Raw genomic sequence first — 22,347 nt, 5'->3', positions numbered from 1 at the left:
CCCTAATATATATATATCTATATATATATATATATATATATATATATATATATATACAGTATAATAACTCAATACGCTTATTGGACTTCACTTAGTTACAATTTTATTAACAGTTCAGGAGTGTTACCTGTTTGTCCTGGATTGTATATGGGTTTGTCCGTCTGTAGGATGGTCAGGTGTGACGAAGGTTTAATGAGGATCTTTGTTGCATTGTTTAGGAATGTTTTTGACCCTATAATCTTAATCGTAATAGAAGCCACCAATTCCACGGTTACAACAGGGACCTGTTGTAACAAAACAACAATATTATTAATGGTGGTTCACTTATACTGTTAATACTACTGCTACTACTCCCACTACTAATGATGATAATAATAATAATAATAATAATAATAATAATAATAATAATAATAATAATGACACAACTAATAGAGAAGATAAAAAGGAAAAAGCCAAGATGGTGGTGTAAATAAATGTAGCATATTTATTTAATTGCAACTTGACTTTTAAATAAATATTACGGACTATTGATTTAGAGTTATTAGAGTTGTATTTTCTCAGCTGATGTGACAGTCACTAGGGCTTCAATCACTCATTAACTATACAATCATTTAACTGAGAATCCCTTAATGTAGAAGTAACAGGTCAAGAAATATAATTTATACATGTTTAAAAAGACATATGAACTTACAAACTGCACCTTTATAACACTGTTATGATGATGTTATTATGAGGAGTCTGACCTGGAAACTGAGGCATCTGTAATATTGTTGGTTTACAGATTCCTCCATCAAAAGTGCGACACTGTTTTGGTTATACTCCAGGGTCACGCTCATAGTAACAATTTCAATGGGGTTGACAGTGACACATAACATCTCAGTGGTGCCTCCTACTGTCTGGGAGGTCACAGCTAACAGGTAAACGCTAAACAGAGACAGAAAATGAGAGAAAAGTTTGTATTCATGTATCAATGCATTATGTGATGATCATCAACTAAAAAGGTTTCACAATTTCTGTTGAGATACCAATACCAAATGACCAAAGAGCAGACCACAGCAAACTCCCAGAACACAAACTAGTCTTCATTATAAGCTATAAAAAGTTGGGCACCAGCAGGACATGAAATGATCCATACCTAATGAATAAAAAAACCAACAGCGCTCCATGATCACCAGGCAGGACTAGAAGAAATCATATGAAAGTAAATGAGCATTAGGGGTTCTGACCCCCAAACTGGTAGAGTGACTCAGCAGATTCCACACACTATATCTAAGGTACCTGTAGAGAAAAGTTCAGTGCTAGAAACATCTCAAAAGATGATACCCTTATACTTGCAGACCTTTTGTAGAAGACCCAAACTTGAGGATTATTGGTAGATTTGCATGTATTTTCTGGATTATTGTTCTGCTGTAAAATAAAATTCTGTTTTATATTCAGTTTGCACTAAAACTGACTGGTATTATTAACTTTTCATGATTCCCTAAAGCCTGGTGGTTTCCACACCATGCTGCACAGTGGATATGGATTCTTTTGAGGATGTGATTATATTTTGGAGTTATAGAATTACGTGCCGGTTACAAGCTCGGATAAATGGGGAGGGTTGTGTTATGAAGAGCATCCGGCGTAAAACATGTGCCAAATCAAATATGCGGATCACGAATCAAAATTTCATACCAGATCAGTCGAGGCCCGGGTTACCAACGACCACCACAGATATCGTTAACCAACAGGGTACTGGTAGCTAACAATAGCTCAGACAGCGGCTCGGTGGTGGTGAAGAGGTGCTGGATGATTGGGCAACTACTGCAGAAGTGATAAGGGAGAGTGTGTTGAGAAGGTGGAGGGAGTATTTTGAGAAGCTGATGAACGAGGAAAATGAGAGAGGGGAAGGTTGGATGGTGTGGAGATGTGAAGCAGGAAGTGGATAGGATTAGTAAGGAGGAAGTGAGAGCAGCGATTAAGACGATGAAGAGTGAAGAGTCGGTTGAAACAGATGACATACCGGTAGAAGCATGGAGATGTTTAGGAGAACTGCAGTGGAGTTTTCAACCAGATTGTTTAACAGGATCCTGGAAGGTGAGAAGATGCCTGATGAATGGAGAAGGAGTGTGCTGGTACTGATCTTTAAGAATAAAGGAGCTGTGCAGACCTGCAGTAACTACAGGGGAATTAAGTTGATCAGTCACACCATGAATTTATGGGAAAGAGTAGTGGAAGCCAGGCTGAGAGACGAGGTGACCATCTGTGAGAGTAACCAAGAGTATGGTTTCTTGCCGAGGAAGAGCACCACAGACGCCTTATTTGCTTTGTGAATGTTGATGGAGAAGTATAGAGAAGGTCAGAAGGAGCTGCATTGTGTGTTTGTGGATTTAGAGAAAGTGTATGACAGGGTGGAGAGAGGAGTTGTGGTATTGTATGAGGAAGTCTGGTGTGTCAGAGAAGTATGTGAGGGTGGTGCAGGACATGTATGAGGACAGTGTGACAGCAGTGAAGTGTGCAGTAGGAACGACAGACTGGAGACTGATAGCAGGAGTGATTTGTGATAGAAGAGTATCTGTGAGAGTGAAAGGGAAAGTTTATAGGACTGTGGTGAGACCTGAGATGTTGTATGGATTAGAGACAGTGGCATTGAGTAAAAGACAGGAGGTGGAGCTGGAGGTAGCAGAGCTGAAGATGTTGAGATGTTTGTTGGGAGTGACGACGATGGACAGGATTAGAAATGAGTTTATTAGAGGGACAGTGCATGTAGGACGTTTTGGAGACAAGGTGAGGGAGGTGAGATTGAGATGGTTTGGACATATGCAGAGGAGGGACATGGGGTATGTCAGTAGGAGAATGCTGAGGATGGAGACACCAGGAAGGAGGAAAAGAGGAAGACCAATGAGGAGGTTTATGGATGTGGTGAGGGAAGACATGCAGGTAGTTGGGGTGAAAGAGGCAGATGTAGAGGACAGAGGGTATGGAAACGGATGATCCAGTGTGGCGCCCCCTAATGGGAGAAGTTGAAAGACAAAGAAGAAGAAGAAAAAGAAGAGGAAGAGGAAGTTACAGTTACAAAGATGTAACTCTGTATTGAATAGAAAAAATTAAGTTTTTTTTATAAAGGCTGTGATTTTAAAACTCATCACTGTGCTCTTTATACAAAAGCTGAACTGCAACTTCTGAACACAGAGAGGAGATTCATTTATATGTATAGTTTTATTTCAAATCTATATGTGGCTGTTCCCAATTTATTGTCCATCCATACGTTCTTTAAAAGAATCTTTGAACAGAGGACATTATTCAACTTGTTCCTGTCCTAAGATTGAATTTGGGAAGGTTATAAATTTAACATCCCCACAATGTGAAACAACTTGCAGGTATATTTAAAGCCTCCTGTGCTTCCTGCACTGATCCAGTTTATAGCACATAGAAACAACTTTCAGCCATATTGAAGTTTTTTTCTGTGATTATGGACTGTTCTTTTTGTTTGTTTAATTGTTATAGTGTTAATTTCTTGACAATTTTAATAGAAAAAAATATTTGTCTCAATTATTATTTTTTATTTTGATTAAATAAAGATTGCAAACATACAAACTATAGGCTGTAAAATTTTAAGTTAAATTTTTTTTCACATAACAGGAAACGTTCACTATAAAGAGAAGATCTGCTCCGATCTGTTTAAAAAAGATTTTAATATTATTACAAAAAAACAATCAATCAAATATTAATTGATTAAAAATCTGCTGTGGTATAAAATAGAAAGACATGATGAACATTCTGAGAAAATCACTGACCTTTCATTCACGCTATCAGTTTCAGGGTGAATCAGAACTGTTTCAATTTCAGTTGGATTCATGTCTGGTTCAGATTCAGGTGGAATCACGACTGGTTCAGTTTCTGGTGGAATCACGTCTGGTTCAGTTTCTGTTAGAATCACGTCTGTTTCAGTTTCTGGTGGAATCACGTCTGGTTCAGATTCTGTTAGAATCACGTCTGTTTCAGATTCTGTTAGAATCACGTCTGTTTCATTTTCTGTTAGAATCACGTCTGTTTCAGTTTCTGGTGGAATCACGTCTGTTTCAGATTCTGGTGGAATCAGGTCTGGTTCAGTTTCTGATGGAATCACGTCTGGTTCAGATTCTGGTGGAATCACGTCTGTTTCAGATTCTGGTCGAATCACGTCTATTTCAGATTCAGGTGGAATCACGTCTGGTTCAGTTTCTGGTGGAATCACGTCTGGTTCAGTTTCTGGTGGAATCACGTCTGGTTCAGATTCTGTTGGAATCACGTCTGTTTCAGATTCTGGAGGAATCACGTCTGGTTCAGATTCTGGTGGAATCACGTCTGTTTCCGTTTCTGGTGGAATCACGTCTGTTTCAGATTCTGGTGGAATCACGTCTGTTTCAGTTTCTGGTGGAATCACGTCTGGTTCAGTTTCTGGTGGAATCACGTCTGTTTCAGATTGTGGTGGAATCACGTCTGTTTCAGTTTCTATTGGAATCACATCTGTTTCAGATTCTGGTGGAATCACGTCTGTTTCAGTTTCTGGTGGAATCACGTCTGTTTCAGTTTCTGTTAGAATCATGTCTGTTTCAGATTCTGGTAGAATCACGTCTGTTTCAGATTCTGGTGGAATCACGTCTGGTTCAGTTTCTGGTGGAATCACGTCTGGTTCAGATTCAGGTGGAATCACGGCTGGTTCAGTTTCTGGTGGAATCACGTCTGGTTCAGTTTCTGGAGGAATCACGTCTGGTTCAGTTTCTGGAGGAATCACGTCTGTTTCAGTTTCTGTTGGAATCACGTCTGTTTCAGATTCTGTTAGAATCACGTCTGTTTCAGATTCTGGTGGAATCACGTCTGTTTCAGATTCTGGTGGAATCACGTCTGTTTCAGTTTCTGTTAGAATCACGTCTGTTTCAGATTCTGGTGGAATCACGTCTGTTTCAGTTTCTGGTGGAATCACGTCTGGTTCAGTTTCTGGTGGAATCACGTCTGGTTCAGTTTCTGGTGGAATCACGTCTGTTTCAGATTCTGGTGGAATCACTACTCTATCAGTTGCTGGTGGAATCACTTCTGTACCAGTATCAGATGAAGTCGTTTCTTTCTCCTTTTCAGATTCAGTGTCTGATGAAGTCTCTTCTTTCTCCTTTTCAGATTCAGTATCAGATGAAGTCTTTTCTTTCTCTTTTTCATTTTCAGTATCAGATGAAGTCTTTTCTTTCTCTTTTTCAGATTCAGTATCAATTGAAGTCTTTTCTTTTTCATTTTCATTTTCATTATCAGATGAAGTCTTTTCTTTCTCTTTTTCAGATTCAGTGTCTGATGAAGTCTTTTCTTTCTCTTTTTCAGATTCAGTGTCAGATGAAGTCTTTTCTTTCTCTTTTTCAGATTCAGTATCAGATGAAGTCTTTTCTTTCTCCTTTTCAGATTCAGTATCAGATGAAGTCTTTTCTTTCTCTTTTTCAGGTTCAGTACCAGATGAAGTCTTTTCTTTTTCCTTTTCATTTTCAGATTCAGTATCAGATGAAGTCTTTTCTTCCTCTTTTTCAGATTCAGTGAATGATGAAGTCTTTTCTTCCTCTTTTCAGATTCAGTATCAGATGAAGTCTTTTCTTTCTTTTTCATTTTCATTTTCAGTATCAGATGAAGTCTTTTCTTCCTCTTTTCAGATTCAGTATCAGATGAAGTCTTTTCTTTTCCTTTTCTTTTCAGATTCAGTGTCAGATGAAGTCTTTTCTTTTCCTTTTCATTTTCAGTGTCTGATGTAGTCTTTTCTTTCTCTTTTCATTTTCAGTATCAGATGAAGTCTTTTCTTTCTCTTTTTCAGATTCAGTATCAGATGAAGTCTTTTCTTTTTCCTTTTCTTTTTCAGATTCAGTATCAGATGAAGTCTTTTCTTTTTCCTTTTCATTTTCAGATTCAGTATCAGATGAAGTCTTTTCTTTCTCTTTTTCATTTTCAGTGTCTGATGTAGTCTTTTCTTTCTCTTTTTCATTTTCAGTATCAGATGAAGTCTTTTCTTTCTCTTTTTCAGATTCAGTATCAGATGAAGTCTTTTCTTCCTCTTTTTCAGATTCAGTGTCTGATGAAGTCTTTTCTTTCTCTTTTTCAGATTCAGTATCAGTTGAAGTCTTTTCTTTTCATTTCATTTTCAGATTCAGTATCAGATGAAGTCTTTTCTTTCTCCTTTTCAGATTCAGTATCAGATGAAGTCTTTTCTTTCTCTTTTTCAGATTCAGTATCAGATGAAGTCTTTTCTTCCTTTTCATTTTCAGATTCAGTATCAGATGAAGTCTTTTCTTTCTCCTTTTCAGATTCAGTATCAGATGAAGTCTTTTCTTTCTCTTTTTCAGATTCAGTATCAGATGAAGTCTTTTCTTTCTCATTTTCATTTTCAGTATCAGATGAAGTCTTTTCTTTCTCCTTTTCAGATTCAGTATCAGATGAAGTCTTTTCTTTCTCTTTTTCATTTTCAGTATCAGATGAAGTCTTTTCTTTCTCTTTTTCAGATTCAGTGTCAGATGAAGTCTTTTCTTTCTCCTTTTCAGATTCAGTATCAGATGAAGTCTTTTCTTTCTCCTTTTCAGATTCAGTATCAGATGAAGTCTTTTCTTTCTCTTTTTCAGATTCAGTATCAGATGAAGTCTTTTCTTTCTCCTTTTCAGATTCAGTATCAGATGAAGTCTTTTCTTTCTCATTTTCATTTTCAGTATCAGATGAAGTCTTTTCTTTCTCCTTTTCAGATTCAGTATCAGATGAAGTCTTTTCTTTCTCTTTTTCAGATTCAGTATCAGATGAAGTCTTTTCTTCCTCTTTTTCAGATTCAGTATCAGATGAAGTCTTTTCTTTCTCTTTTCAGATTCAGTATCAGATGAAGTCTTTTCTTCCTCTTTTTCAGATTCAGTGTCTGATGAAGTCTTTTCTTTCTCCTTTTCAGATTCAGTATCAGATGAAGTCTTTTCTTTCTTTTTCAGATTCAGTATCAGATGAAGTCTTTTCTTTCTCTTTTCAGATTCAGTGACTGATGAAGTCTTTTCTTTCTTTTTCAGATTCAGTATCAGCTGAAGTCTTTTCTTTCTCTTTTTCAGATTCAGTATCAGATGAAGTCTCTTCTTTCTCTTTTTCATTTTCAGTGTCTGATGTAGTCTTTTCTTTCTCTTTTCATTTTCAGTATCAGATGAAGTCTTTTCTTTCTCTTTTCATTTTCAGTGTCTGATGAAGTCTTTTCTTTCTCTTTTCATTTTCAGTATCAGATGAAGTCTTTTCTTTCTCTCTTTTTCAGATTCAGTATCAGATGAAGTCTCTTCTTTCTCTTTTCAGATTCAGTGTCTGATGTAGTCTTTTCTTTCTCTTTTCATTCAGTATCAGATGAAGTCTTTTCTTTCTCTTTTCATTTTCAGTGTCAGATGTAGTCTTTTCTTTCTCTTTTCATTTTCAGTATCAGATGAAGTCTTTTCTTTCTCTTTTCTTTTCAGATTCAGTATCAGATGAAGTCTTTTCTTTCTCTTTTTCATTTTCAGTGTCTGATGTAGTCTTTTCTTTCTCTTTTTCATTTTCAGTATCAGATGAAGTCTTTTCTTTTCCTTTTCAGATTCAGTATCAGATGAAGTCTTTTCTTTCTCTTTTCAGATTCAGTATCAGATGAAGTCTTTTCTTCTCTTTTCAGATTCAGTGTCTGATGAAGTCTTTTCTTTCTCTTTTCAGATTCAGTATCAGTTGAAGTCTTTTCTTTTCATTTCATTTTCAGATTCAGTATCAGATGAAGTCTTTTCTTTCTCCTTTTCAGATTCAGTATCAGATGAAGTCTTTTCTTTCTCCTTTTCAGATTCAGTATCAGATGAAGTCTTTTCTTTCTCTTTTCAGATTCAGTATCAGATGAAGTCTTTTCTTTCTCCTTTTCAGATTCAGTATCAGATGAAGTCTTTTCTTCCTCTTTTTCAGATTCAGTATCAGATGAAGTCTTTTCTTTCTCTTTTTCATTTTCAGTATCAGATGAAGTCTTTTCTTTCTCCTTTTCAGATTCAGTATCAGATGAAGTCTTTTCTTTCTCTTTTTCAGATTCAGTATCAGATGAAGTCTTTTCTTTTCCTTTTCTTTTCAGATTCAGTATCAGATGAAGTCTTTTCTTCTCTTTTCAGATTCAGTGTCTGATGAAGTCTTTTCTTTCTCCTTTTCAGATTCAGTATAAGATAAAGTCTTTTCTTTCTCTTTTTCATTTTCAGTGTCTGATGTAGTCTTTTCTTTCTCTTTTTCATTTTCAGTATCAGATGAAGTCTTTTCTTTCTCTTTTTCAGGTTCAGTATCAGATGAAGTCTTTTCTTCCTCTTTTTCAGATTCAGTGTCTGATGAAGTCTTTTCTTTCTCCTTTTCAGATTCAGTATCAGATGAATTCTTTTCTTTCTCTTTTTCAGATTCAGTATCAGATGAAGTCTTTTCTTTCTCCTTTTCAGATTCAGTGACTGATGAAGTATTTTCTTTCTCTTTTTCAGATTCAGTATCAGCTGAAGTCTTTTCTTTCTCTTTTTCAGATTCAGTATCAGATGAAGTCTCTTCTTTCTCTTTTTCATTTTCAGTGTCTGATGTAGTCTTTTCTTTCTCTTTTTCATTTTCAGTATCAGATGAAGTCTTTTCTTTCTCTTTTTCATTTTCAGTGTCTGATGTAGTCTTTTCTTTCTCTTTTTCATTTTCAGTATCAGATGAAGTCTTTTCTTTCTCTTTTCTTTTCAGATTCAGTATCAGATGAAGTCTTTTCTTCTCTTTTCATTTTCAGTGTCTGATGTAGTCTTTTCTTTCTCTTTTTCATTTTCAGTATCAGATGAAGTCTTTTCTTTCTCCTTTTCAGATTCAGTATCAGATGAAGTCTTTTCTTTCTCTTTTTCAGATTCAATATCAGATGAAGTCTTTTCTTCCTCTTTTTCAGATTCAGTGTCTGATGAAGTCTTTTCTTTCTCTTTTTCAGATTCAGTATCAGTTGAAGTCTTTTCTTTTTCATTTTCATTTTCAGATTCAGTATCAGATGAAGTCTTTTCTTTCTCCTTTTCAGATTCAGTATCAGATGAAGTCTTTTCTTTCTCTTTTTCAGATTCAGTATCAGATGAAGTCTTTTCTTTCTCTTTTTCAGATTCAGTATCAGATGAAGTCTTTTCTTCCTTTTCATTTTCAGATTCAGTATCAGATGAAGTCTTTTCTTCCTCTTTTCAGATTCAGTATCAGATGAAGTCTTTTCTTTCTCTTTTCATTCAGTATCAGATGAAGTCTTTTCTTTCTCCTTTTCAGATTCAGTATCAGATGAAGTCTTTTCTTTCTCTTTTTCAGATTCAGTATCAGATGAAGTCTTTTCTTCCTCTTTTCAGATTCAGTATCAGATGAAGTCTTTTCTTCTCTTTTCAGATTCAGTATCAGATGAAGTCTTTTCTTCTCTTTTCAGATTCAGTATCAGATGAAGTCTTTTCTTTCTCTTTTCATTCAGTATCAGATGAAGTCTTTTCTTTCTCTTTTCAGATTCAGTGTCAGATGAGTCTTTTCTTTCTCTTTTCATTTTCAGTATCAGATGAAGTCTTTTCTTTCTCTTTTCAGATTCAGTATCAGATGAAGTCTTTTCTTTCTTTTTCATTTTCAGTATCAGATGAAGTCTTTTCTTTCTCTTTTCATTTTCAGTGTCTGATGTAGTCTTTTCTTTCTCTTTTCATTTTCAGTATCAGATGAAGTCTTTTCTTTCTCTTTTCAGATTCAGTATCAGATAAAGTCTTTTCTTCTCTTTTCAGATTCAGTGTCTGATGAAGTCTTTTCTTTCTCTTTTCAGATTCAGTATCAGATGAAGTCTTTTCTTTTCATTTTCATTTTCAGATTCAGTATCAGATGAAGTCTTTTCTTTCTCTTTTCATTTTCAGTATCAGATGAAGAATTTTCTTTCTCTTTTCAGATTCAGTGTCAGATGGAGTCTTTTCTTTCTCTTTTCATTTTCAGTATCAGATGAAGAATTTTCTTTCTCTTTTTCAGATTCAGTATCAGATGAAGTCTTTTCTTCCTTTTCATTTTCAGATTCAGTATCAGATGAAGTCTTTTCTTCCTCTTTTCAGATTCAGTATCAGATGAAGTCTTTTCTTTCTCTTTTTCATTTTCAGTATCAGATGAAGTCTTTTCTTTCTCCTTTTCAGATTCAGTATCAGATGAAGTCTTTTCTTTCTCTTTTCATTCAGTATCAGATGAAGTTTTCTTTCTCTTTTCAGATTCAGTGTCAGATGAGTCTTTTCTTTCTCTTTTTCATTTTCAGTATCAGATGAAGTCTTTTCTTTCTCTTTTTCATTTTCAGTGTCTGATGTAGTCTTTTCTTTCTCTTTTTCATTTTCAGTATCAGATGAAGTCTTTTCTTTCTCTTTTCAGATTCAGTATCAGATGAAGTCTTTTCTTCCTCTTTTCAGATTCAGTGTCAGATGAAGTCTTTTCTTTCTCTTTTCAGATTCAGTATCAGATGAAGTCTTTTCTTTCTCTTTTCATTTTCAGTATCAGATGAAGTCTTTTCTTCTCTTTTCAGATTCAGTATCAGATGAAGTCTTTTCTTCCTCTTTTTCAGATTCAGTGTCTGATGAAGTCTTTTCTTTCTCTTTTTCAGATTCAGTATCAGATGAAGTCTTTTCTTTCTCTTTTCAGATTCAGTATCAGATGAAGTCTTTTCTTTCTCTTTTCATTCAGTATCAGATGAAGTCTTTTCTTCTCTTTTCAGATTCAGTATCAGATGAAGTCTTTTCTTCCTCTTTTTCAGATTCAGTATCAGCTGAAGTCTTTTCTTTCTCCTTTTCAGCTTCAGTATCAGATGAAGTCTTTTCTTTCTCTTTTTCAGATTCAGTATCAGATGAAGTCTTTTCTTTCTCTTTTCATTCAGTATCAGATGAAGTCTTTTCTTCCTCTTTTCAGATTCAGTAGTAGATGGAGTCTTTTCTTTCTCTTTTTCATTTTCAGTATCAGATGAAGTCTTTTCTTTCTCCTTTTCAGATTCAGTGTCTGATGAAGTCTCTTCTTTCTCTTTTCAGATTCAGTGTCAGATGAAGTCTTTTCTTTCTCTTTTTCAGATTCAGTGTCAGATGAAGTCTTTTCTTTCTCTTTTTCAGATTCAGTATCAGATGAAGTCTTTTCTTCCTTTTCATTTTCAGATTCAGTATCAGATGAAGTCTTTTCTTTCTCTTTTCAGATTCAGTATCAGATGAAGTCTTTTCTTTCTCTTTTCAGATTCAGTATCAGATGAAGTCTTTTCTTCCTTTTCATTTTCAGATTCAGTATCAGATGAAGTCTTTTCTTCCTCTTTTTCAGATTCAGTATCAGATGTAGTCTTTTCTTCCTCTTTTCAGATTCAGTATCAGCTGAAGTCTTTTCTTTCTCTTTTCATTTTCAGTATCAGATGAAGTCTTTTCTTTCTCTTTTCATTTTCAGTGTCTGATGTAGTCTTTTCTTTCTCTTTTCATTTTCAGTATCAGATGAAGTCTTTTCTTTCTCTTTTCATTTTCAGTGTCTGATGTAGTCTTTTCTTTCTCTTTTCATTTTCAGTATCAGATGAAGTCTTTTCTTTCTCTTTTCATTTTCAGATTCAGTATCAGATGTAGTCTTTTCTTTCTCTTTTCATTTTCAGTATCAGATGAAGTCTTTTCTTTCTCTTTTCAGATTCAGTGTCTGATGAAGTCTTTTCTTTCTCTTTTCAGATTCAGTATCAGATGAAGTCTTTTCTTTCTCTTTTCAGATTCAGTATCAGATGAAGTCTTTTCTTTCTCTTTTCAGATTCAGTATCAGATGAAGTCTTTTCTTCCTTTTCATTTTCAGATTCAGTATCAGATGAAGTCTTTTCTTCCTCTTTTTCAGATTCAGTATCAGATGAAGTCTTTTCTTTCTCTTTTTCAGATTCAGTATCAGATGAAGTCTTTTCTTCCTTTTCATTTTCAGATTCAGTATCAGATGAAGTCTTTTCTTCCTCTTTTCAGATTCAGTATCAGATGTAGTCTTTTCTTCCTCTTTTCAGATTCAGTATCAGCTGAAGTCTTTTCTTTCTCTTTTCATTCAGTATCAGATGAAGTCTTTTCTTTCTCTTTTCATTTTCAGTGTCTGATGTAGTCTTTTCTTTCTCTTTTCATTTTCAGTATCAGATGAAGTCTTTTCTTTCTCTTTTCATTTTCAGTGTCAGATGAAGTCTTTTCTTTCTCTTTTCATTTTCAGTATCAGATGAAGTCTTTTCTTTCTCTTTTCATTCAGTATCTGATGTAGTCTTTTCTTTTCTTTTTCATTTTCAGTATCAGATGAAGTCTTTTCTTTCTCTTTTCAGATTCAGTATCAGATGAAGTCTTTTCTTCTCTTTTCAGATTCAGTGTCAGATGAAGTCTTTTCTTTCTCTTTTCAGATTCAGTATCAGATGAAGTCTTTTCTTTCTTTTTCATTTTCAGTATCTGATGAAGTCTCTTCTTTCTCTTTTCAGATTCAGTATCAGATGAAGTCTTTTCTTCCTCTTTTCAGATTCAGTATCAGATGAAGTCTTTTCTTTCTCTTTTTCAGATTCAGTATCAGATGAAGTCTTTTCTTCCTCTTTTTCAGATTCAGTATCAGATGAAGTCTTTTCTTCCTCTTTTTCAGATTCAGTATCAGCTGAAGTCTTTTCTTTCTCCTTTTCAGCTTCAGTATCAGATGAAGTCTTTTCTTTCTCTTTTCAGATTCAGTATCAGATGAAGTCTTTTCTTTCTCTTTTCAGATTCAGTATCAGATGAAGTCTTTTCTTTCTCTTTTCAGATTCAGTAGCAGATGGAGTCTTTTCTTTCTCTTTTTCATTTTCAGTATCAGATGAAGTCTTTTCTTTCTCCTTTTCAGATTCAGTGTCTGATGAAGTCTCTTCTTTCTCTTTTTCAGATTCAGTGTCAGATGAAGTCTTTTCTTTCTCTTTTCAGATTCAGTGTCAGATGAAGTCTTTTCTTTCTTTTTCAGATTCAGTATCAGATGAAGTCTTTTCTTTCTCTTTTCAGATTCAGTGTCTGATGTAGTCTTTTCTTTCTCTTTTCAGATTCAGTATCAGATGAAGTCTTTTCTTCCTTTTCATTTTCAGATTCATTATCAGATGAAGTCTTTTCTTCCTCTTTTCAGATTCAGTATCAGATGAAGTCTTTTCTTTCTTTTTCATTTTCAGTATCAGATGAAGTCTTTTCTTTCTCCTTTTCAGATTCAGTATCAGATGAGTCTTTTCTTTCTCTTTTCATTCAGTATCAGATGAAGTCTTTTCTTTCTCTTTTCAGATTCAGTATCAGATGTAGTCTTTTCTTTCTCTTTTCAGATTCAGTATCAGCTGAAGTCTTTTCTTTCTCTTTTCATTTTCAGTATCAGATGAAGTCTTTTCTTTCTTTTTCATTTTCAGTGTCTGATGAAGTCTTTTCTTTCTCTTTTCATTTTCAGTATCAGATGAGTCTTTTCTTTCTCTTTTCATTTTCAGTGTCTGATGTAGTCTTTTCTTTCTCTTTTTCATTTTCAGTATCAGATGAAGTCTTTTCTTCCTCTTTTTCAGATTCAGTGTCTGATGAAGTCTTTTCTTTCTCTTTTCAGATTCAGTATCAGTTGAAGTCTTTTCTTCTCTTTTCATTTTCAGTGTCTGATGTAGTCTTTTCTTTCTCTTTTCATTTTCAGTATCAGATGAAGTCTTTTCTTTCTCTTTTCATTTTCAGTGTCAGATGTAGTCTTTTCTTCTCTTTTCAGATTCAGTATCAGATGAAGTCTTTTCTTCCTTTTCATTTTCAGATTCATTATCAGATGAAGTCTTTTCTTCCTCTTTTCAGATTCAGTATCAGATGAAGTCTTCTTTCTCTTTTCATTTTCAGTATCAGATGAAGTCTTTTCTTTCTCCTTTTCAGATTCAGTATCAGATGAAGTCTTTTCTTCCTCTTTTTCAGATTCAGTATCAGATGAAGTCTTTTCTTCCTCTTTTTCAGATTCAGTATCAGATGTAGTCTTTTCTTCCTCTTTTCAGATTCAGTATCTGATGAAGTCTTTTCTTTCTCTTTTCATTTTCAGTATCAGATGAAGTCTTTTCTTTCTCTTTTCATTTTCACTATCAGATGAAGTCTTTTCTTCCTCTTTTCAGATTCAGTGTCAGATGAAGTCTTTTCTTCCTCTTTTCAGATTCAGTATCAGATGAAGTCTTTTCTTCCTCTTTTTCAGATTCAGTATCAGATGTAGTCTTTTCTTCCTCTTTTTCAGATTCAGTATCAGCTGAAGTCTTTTCTTTCTCTTTTTCATTTTCAGTATCAGATGAAATCTTTTCTTTCTCTTTTTCATTTTCAGTGTCTGATGTAGTCTTTTCTTTCTCTTTTTCATTTTCAGTATCAGATGAAGTCTTTTCTTTCTCTTTTTCATTTTCAGTGTCAGATGTAGTCTTTTCTTTCTCTTTTCATTTTCAGTATCAGATGAAGTCTTTTCTTTCTCTTTTTCATTTTCAGTATCTGATGTAGTCTTTTCTTTCTCTTTTTCATTTTCAGTATCAGATGAAGTCTTTTCTTTCTCTTTTTCAGATTCAGTATCAGATGAAGTCTTTTCTTCCTCTTTTTCAGATTCAGTGTCTGATGAAGTCTTTTCTTTCTCTTTTTCAGATTCAGTATCAGATGAAGTCTTTTCTTTCTCCTTTTCAGATTCAGTATCAGATGAAGTCTTTTCTTTCTCCTTTTCAGATTCAGTATCAGATGAAGTCTTTTCTTTCTCTTTTTCAGATTCAGTATCAGATGAAGTCTTTTCTTTCTCTTTTCAGATTCAGTATCAGATGAAGTCTTTTCTTTCTCTTTTTCAGATTCAGTATCAGATGAAGTCTTTTCTTCCTTTTCATTTTCAGATTCAGTATCAGATGAAGTCTTTTCTTCCTTTTCATTTTCAGATTCAGTATCAGATGAAGTCTTTTCTTCCTCTTTTTCAGATTCAGTATCAGATGAAGTCTTTTCTTTCTCTTTTTCATTTTCAGTATCAGATGAAGAATTTTCTTTCTCTTTTTCAGATTCAGTGTCAGATGGAGTCTTTTCTTTCTCTTTTTCATTTTCAGTATCAGATGAAGAATTTTCTTTCTCTTTTTCAGATTCAGTATCAGATGAAGTCTTTTCTTTCTCTTTTTCAGATTCAGTATCAGATGAAGTCTTTTCTTTCTCCTTTTCAGATTCAGTATCAGATGAAGTCTTTTCTTTCTCTTTTTCAGATTCAGTATCAGATGAAGTCTTTTCTTTCTCTTTTTCAGATTCAGTATCAGATGAAGTCTTTTCTTCCTCTTTTTCAGATTCAGTAGCAGATGGAGTCTTTTCTTTCTCTTTTTCATTTTCAGTATCAGATGAAGTCTTTTCTTTCTCTTTTCAGATTCAGTATCAGATGAAGTCTTTTCTTTCTCTTTTCAGATTCACTATCAGATGAAGTCTTTTCTTCCTTTTCAGATTCAGTATCAGATGTAGTCTTTTCTTTCTCTTTTCAGATTCAGTGTCTGATGAAGTCTTTTCTTCTCTTTTCAGATTCAGTGTCAGATGAAGTCTTTTCTTTCTCTTTTCAGATTCAGTGTCAGATGAAGTCTTTTCTTTCTCCTTTTCAGATTCAGTGTCTGATGAAGTCTTTTCTTTCTCCTTTTCAGATTCAGTGTCAGATGAAGTCTCTTCTTTCTCCTTTTCAGATTCAGTATCAGATGAAGTCTTTTCTTTCTCCTTTTCATGTTCAGTATCAGATGAAGTCTTTTCTTTCTCCTTTTCATGTTCAGTATCAGATAAAGTCTTTTCTTTATTCTTTTCCGATTCAGTATCAGATGAAGTCTTTTCTTTCTCTTTTTCATTTTCAGTATCAGATGAAGTCTTTTCTTTTTCAGATTCAGTTTTCTCTTGATTAGATTCAGATGTTTTCCTGTATGGAATCATCAGCAGACATTGTATCACAGTTCAACACTCACTTTCACCCAGTTCAATTTCTATAGATTCTTTACATACAATTATCATTTAAATGATAGCACAAATGCCCTTATGTTGTTTGTTTATGTTGAATTTGTGTACACTGTGTGCTCCACATGACAATCAATACTTATGAGGGGAAAATTTTCACACTTGACTGGTTTGCATGGATTTACTTTGAAATGTAAAATAATTATACTGCAAATCATTTTGAGCTCGTTGTCTCTCTGTGTGGGTTTTTGTAGTCTTTTTAATCCTATTGAACAAAAATTTGGTTGAATGCAATATTTAGGTGAATCTTAAAGTGGCCCTTTGCTAATGATCTGATTATTAAGAGGACATGGTCACCATTAGTGATCTAGAGGGGAAAACTCTGACCAGCAAACCTCAATGGTACAACATGAAAGCCGCTATTATAAAAATAGTAAATATCTTGCAAAATAAGGTGTGTAGTCCTCTTTCTAATGTTTTTTTGGAACCTTTAGCTCAATTTAACATTTACAGCATTAGTAACTAATGCAAATTTTCAAATTAGCCAATAGGGGCACTGTTTATGAGTGTTCATACAAAAACAAATACATCTCTGAAAAAAAATCATTTTAATTAGATTGAACTGAGTTTTATCTTATCTATATATAGCAGTAGACAGAATGAGTCAGCAATTCCAATTTATTTTTCATAATATTTCACAAAAACAGCTGGAAAAATATGTTTAATAGTTAAATGTTATTTTCCTCCTAATCCTTTGGCTGAACACAGAAAAATATTGGGGGGTTTTAGACAATTGAAAATGACCCATTCAAGTGTGTGAAAATTGGTGTCATGCGTTAAGTATTATTTTATTTAGTCAGATGTGTCTTATATCCAAAAATATTCAGAAAGACTTTTTTGATGTCTATTTGCAAACCAACATGGAATCCAGATGCCAACCAATGCAAGTGTGACAGAGTTTAATTTGCCGTAGTAACTGTAATGAAGGAATGTAATGATGAATCCACATGAAATCTGGAAATCATCTTCAGGCCAAAAGTACTGTGAGGTTTTCAAAGTTTTTGTCATAGATACCAACACAGAGTTAAGAACAGGAGGTTTGAGAGATCTGTTTGATTTGGATTTGTTTTTCTGCTCATTCCAATCTTTTCCACAAAGGGCGGGTGTGGGTGCAGGTTTTTATTCCAGCCGAAAAAATCCACACCAAATTTTACCTGTTAAAATCAGATTTTTCTTTTTAAGGTGTGGGCTTTGACTGATTGGAATGAAAACTGCACCCACACCAGCCCTTTGTGTACAATTACAGTTCTGTGCACGCTCCAGACTTATGGGCCACGCCCAAAACAGGGAAATTTCCTAATATCATTTTCTTTTACTCAAAATATTATCTGCTACACCTGATGCAGCTCTTCAAGGGTCTGATACTGATCTCAAACATGTCAGAACTCATAGAAAGATTTTTGATTCACTGACTATTGATTCAATTTTGCAAATTTTTTTTTTTGGTCTGTTATCTCCCAGATTGTTTCTTCATGTAGCTCTGTTTTGTTTTATATTTCACCATAGTCCTGGAGGAACGGTGTTTCATTCCATACTGTGTTATAGCAGTGGTTGAACTGACAATAAAGACACTTGACTATTGAAGTCAAGTGTCAGGTCCACTAAACTCTCTCCATCATAAAAAAAGAAAATCAGAGAAATATGAAAGGATCTTACGTGTCTGTGGAGCTCGAATGGACTATGACGCTTGACAAAAGCAACAAAAGTCCGATAGTTTCTTTAGAAGGTCCCATCCTGGACCAGAGTCGAGCACGACCAGACCAGGTAAGATGATCTCAGAGTGCTGGTGGTATTTATTACCCTTCACCACCTCCAAATATCTTACCAGATTTCTTTGTGGTGTGAAATGTGTTTTGAGAGCTTCTCCCTCTTGTATCACTTCTTCTGGCCTTGCTCTGTGCGTTACACATCACATGACTGAAATTATCGCTCTAATCATTTGCATTCTTTCAGCGAAATAAAACATTCGATAAAAAGAACGAACAGCGTCACATAGAAGCATAAAACATTTATAAAATGGATTTTATTGCACACTATACAGTGAGAATGTAATCAGTTTCTTTGATTTGAGAGAATAAATAATTTTGTATATATATATTTATCACTGCTACACTGATATAATGATCTTCCTCACTCTCTCTCTCTCACACACACACACACACACACACACACACACACACACACACAAACCACACACACACACACACACACACACACACACACACAAAACCACACACACACACACACACATACACACACACACACATTTTTAAAAAAAAGCAGTACAAACAACATGGAAGGAGAGACTTCTGAGAAAAGTTTTCAGTGCTGTTAGATCACTGGGTTAGGGTTAGGGTTAGGGTTAGGGTTAGGGTTAGGGTTAGGGTTAGGGTTCTCTCCATTCTAATAGAAGATCATATTAGAAAAAATCATAAAGAATATTGAAAGGGTTTGGATTCTCCTCAATGAGTAAATTTACTGGGACCTCACAGAAGAACGTCATCAATATGAAGCATCGATGACCTTTTCAATGGCAAATTGGAAAAATTCGAAATCCTTTTCTGGAAAAACTAAATGATTCAATTGAACTTAATTTGTTGAGCATTTAACAGTGGACATTTTCACAAAACAGCTTTACAGAATTAAACAGATTACAAAAATACATTTCAGCATTTACTCCAATGGTGAGCCAGTGGCATCTCTGAGGTGGTATGAGGAAGAAACCTTGAGAGGAACCAGACTCAGAAGATAACCAATCATCATCTGGGTGATACAGAATGTCCATTCATTACAGATCCGTCAGTGTTGAGGTTATAACTGTTATAAAGTGAGGTTATAACTGTTCATATATAACTGTTGATGGTTCGACTGTTCATTGTAGTTTTAAAGCAGATTGCAGTTTCTACTCATTTATAGTTTATATTAATATTAATCATGTTGAAGAGAATGTAAGAGCATTAGACAGTGGTGCTTAACTGTCAGCTACATATTTCTGACAAGATGGAAGTACTAGGACCACGTGCAGCTAGAAACAGGCTTTTTGATTATATAGAATAGTGTTTCAGTTCATTACGGAAACCGATTTTTCTTCTCTGTCTGTCATTGTGGAATACAATAAAAACAGATATTAAATCCACGTGACTATATTGGAGCTTGTGCAGTTTGCTACAGATGCGGTTTGTGAGCTCTGGACTAGTAAAGCTTTCTGACCACTAATTAAAAGACGTGAAAATTTGTTATTGGACACCTGCTGAATGGCCTCAGTGACTCCAGTTCACAATCTGATTGGTTAAAGCAGCATGTAGGAGCTGATCCTAAAGGGTTTAGTGCAGTTCCTTATGACTCCACCAACATGTGATGTGACGATTGAAATCTGATTGGATAGAAACTCCAACCTAAACATAAACTTGAGAAAAATTCTAAGAAAAGAAGACTACTGGGAATAATTTAATACATATTAATGGACTGAAATATATTGAGACGGGAGTCAGGGATTCTCCAGCAGAGAAGATCCTGCAGACTCTCATGACTGCCTTGACTCACTGCCTTGGTTTGATTGCTGACTCTACTTTCCCTACTACCTCATGTAGATATTAGTAATTAGATCATCTACTTTCTTCTCAGACATTTTGCTTAGATAAGAAATATGACGTCTTTGCATTGTGTCTTTATAACAAGTCATTACTTATGACATATAAATTTTTACCAGAACAAGAAAATATGATCTTATAATCTCATTATCTTAATAAAATTTGATTTGATTTATCAACACTGCATTCACTTATTATAACTTCCAGAAGCCAGACACAGTTTCAGTGTTTACGTCTCGGTTAAAAACCTTAAATCCTTGAGATTTCCATCAACTGAAGTGAATTTAGATCTTTAGTAAACTGATGACTGAGTTTATCTCTATTTGTATCTTTTGTATATTAATGTATAAAAGTTTATTGTGATTTTTGTTTAAATGCTGAGTAAAGGAGTAAAAATCATGCTTTGGATTTGTATCTGTATGTTAGCGGTTAGCATGGAAATAATGACTAGCTGGACGCACCTGATACAGTTTTGAGTATGTGCTGAAATATTCAGCTGCTTTTTTGATTTTTTTTTCTCCTTTATCCAAGATAATGGAGGTTTATGTTGTTTTACACTTTATCTTACTTTTCACTGTGCAGAACACAAACACACAAAAGCAATAAAGATATAAATGAAGTTCTTGTTAAATTGAGGGTCGTCCTGTTCCCCTTCATCTGCTGTTAGAACAAACAGTCCTTAAGAACAAGGTGAACACAGAGAGAGAGAGGAAGAGGAATATTACATTGTATATTGAGTGTTTCTAATATAAGCTTTTCAAGCATTTAATTGTCATATAAAAAGTTTATTTTTAACAAAAATAAGAAGCTTGAAGAATGTAAAATATATCAAAGTTTAATGTTTATTTAATATGATTTTGTAGCACTGTGGGTTCAATTGGATTTTTTTTAATATTGGATATTTATCAGTGTGTTAATTTGACTTGTTTGTGCAGCGTGTAAATGACACACGTTTAATTCTGCATCAGTGTGCTTGTGTTTTATTTGCATTAAAGTGCAAGTAATTAATTTGGGAACATCTCCGCGTTCCTCCCGCTCTGAATCACGTGTGAAATCCGGTGAAATGCGTGAGCAATGGAGCGACGCTAGCTTCTGTTTGTTCAGGTGAGCACTTTGTGTGTGAATCTGTGTAAACAATTACTCAAAGCAAACAAAACTTTCTCATGTGTGCCGCCGTTTCATTGCGCGGGGAGACACACATGATTTAAGCGTTGTTTGCTTAGGAGTGGAGCATGCTCAGTCAGCTCTGGAGGGAGACGATTGTTCGCACTGTAGCCATATGGCTATGGAGAGCGCTCTTCGAGGAGAGCCCTCGCAGGGGCTCGCAGGCCGACCTGGCAGAAGGCATAGAGACGGATGAGTCCCCTCCAGCCTCCCCTGCCTGGCCGAGCACCCATTCCCCGGGGGGCGCATGCCCTTCAGCTGTTTCTTCTCCTGGCGTGTGCAACGCGGAGCTCCATATTTCTTCCTCCGAGGAGGGAGAATTTTTGAAAGCTAGCGAGCCCAAAGACTCCTCACAGCCTGTGCTGAGTCAAGGTTCATTCTACCCAGAGTATGGCGGCCTCTATGGCCCGGTGCGCTGGAGTATCTCTCTAGGACATCTGCAGGCTGGTCCACCCCACTGACCTTTGTCAGGTTTTTGACCTCGACATCAGAGCCACTCCCGCCTCCTCTGTCCTGCGTTCTGGTTGTGCTCAAACACACAATGCAGGGTCTGGTCAGTATGGCATAATTGCCGTAATTCCCAAATAATTCCCAAAGCGTTGTGACGCAGCTCTGGGGATCAGTCAGTTACAAACCTTTATTTCTGTATGAATTCACTTGTACTTGAGGAAACGCTTGTGAGCTGCTCTGAGGTCAGGGGGTGATAAGGACGATGATTACATCAAGGTCTTTGCACAACTTGACTCCTTTTCAATAATATCTTCTTCAGTAAACCCAAACACAGTCATAAGTACAGATAGCAGTGGCTCTGGTTTGAACCAGATTTGTTCATCATCATCGTCATCATTCTCATTTTTTCTTGCTTAAGTGTAATAAACAGGAGATGATTTTAATTGTATATAAATATATTTATAATGGTGTTGTAGGTGGTGCGTATTATTTAGTAATGAATGATAAATGCATGAAATCACAAAGTTCTGCTCTTCACTTCTCTAAAACGTCTTTACAGAATAAATGATCCGAATGACTGTTTCTGTCTTACATACAATTTTGTACATTTAATTTACACCAGACTTATAATGGTATTATAGATCACACCAAACATTTAATTAAGAATACTAAATACGTTAATATGTATTAGAAAAATATTTTGTCCTTTGTAATGAATCTAGTGATCTAGAAATGAACCAGTGATCTCGATAAAATAATGGGAAATCTAGAAAAAGATGATCATTTTATAAACACTAAAGAAAAATTCTTTAATTATCTCAAATTATAAGTTGAATTTAAAAGATGAGGAATCTTAGCATTTAAAAGATAAAAACACACAAGACTTTGAGTCCAAATGGGACCAATTCTGTCTCTAACAGAAGAAGTAGAACTTGTGTAAGAGGTAGACCAGGAGAGAAGATGTGATCAGACTCCCTCACCCCCACACTCACAGTTTAATGGTTTGGGGTTGTTTTGGAGCAGGGAAAGTTCTGGAAAGTGAAAGGAATCCAGAACCAACATGGATCCCATTCAATACTTTAACACCATGCAGTTCCGTCTGGATGGCTGGTCTTTGGAACGACTTCACCGTACAACAAGACGATGATCTGAAGCGCATGTCTGAGTTCTGTACGTGTAATTTAGCA

General features: G+C 35.0%; 1 protein-coding gene across 1 annotated transcript in view; it reads right to left on the bottom strand.

Annotated features, from left to right (window-relative positions):
* The window catches only part of LOC124399731 (alpha-2-macroglobulin-like protein 1), a 35,101-nt gene extending 16,360 nt beyond the window's left edge, over positions 1 to 18,741 (bottom strand). Inside the window, exons 1-4 of the mRNA XM_046870879.1 lie at positions 18,681 to 18,741; positions 3,777 to 5,055; positions 744 to 924; positions 128 to 284 (exon numbers count right to left, since the gene is read on the bottom strand). Of these exons, the coding sequence (XP_046726835.1) occupies positions 128 to 284; positions 744 to 924; positions 3,777 to 5,055; positions 18,681 to 18,741 (1,678 nt within the window). The remainder of the gene's footprint in view (positions 1 to 127; positions 285 to 743; positions 925 to 3,776; positions 5,056 to 18,680) is intronic.
* Positions 18,742 to 22,347: the final 3,606 nt, after the last annotated feature.

Source organism: Silurus meridionalis, chromosome 17 (genome assembly GCF_014805685.1).
Source record: "Silurus meridionalis isolate SWU-2019-XX chromosome 17, ASM1480568v1, whole genome shotgun sequence".
Lineage (NCBI taxonomy): Eukaryota > Metazoa > Chordata > Actinopteri > Siluriformes > Siluridae > Silurus > Silurus meridionalis.
The sequence above is the reverse complement of the archived record's forward strand: the minus strand, read 5'-3'. Positions and strand labels throughout refer to the sequence as shown.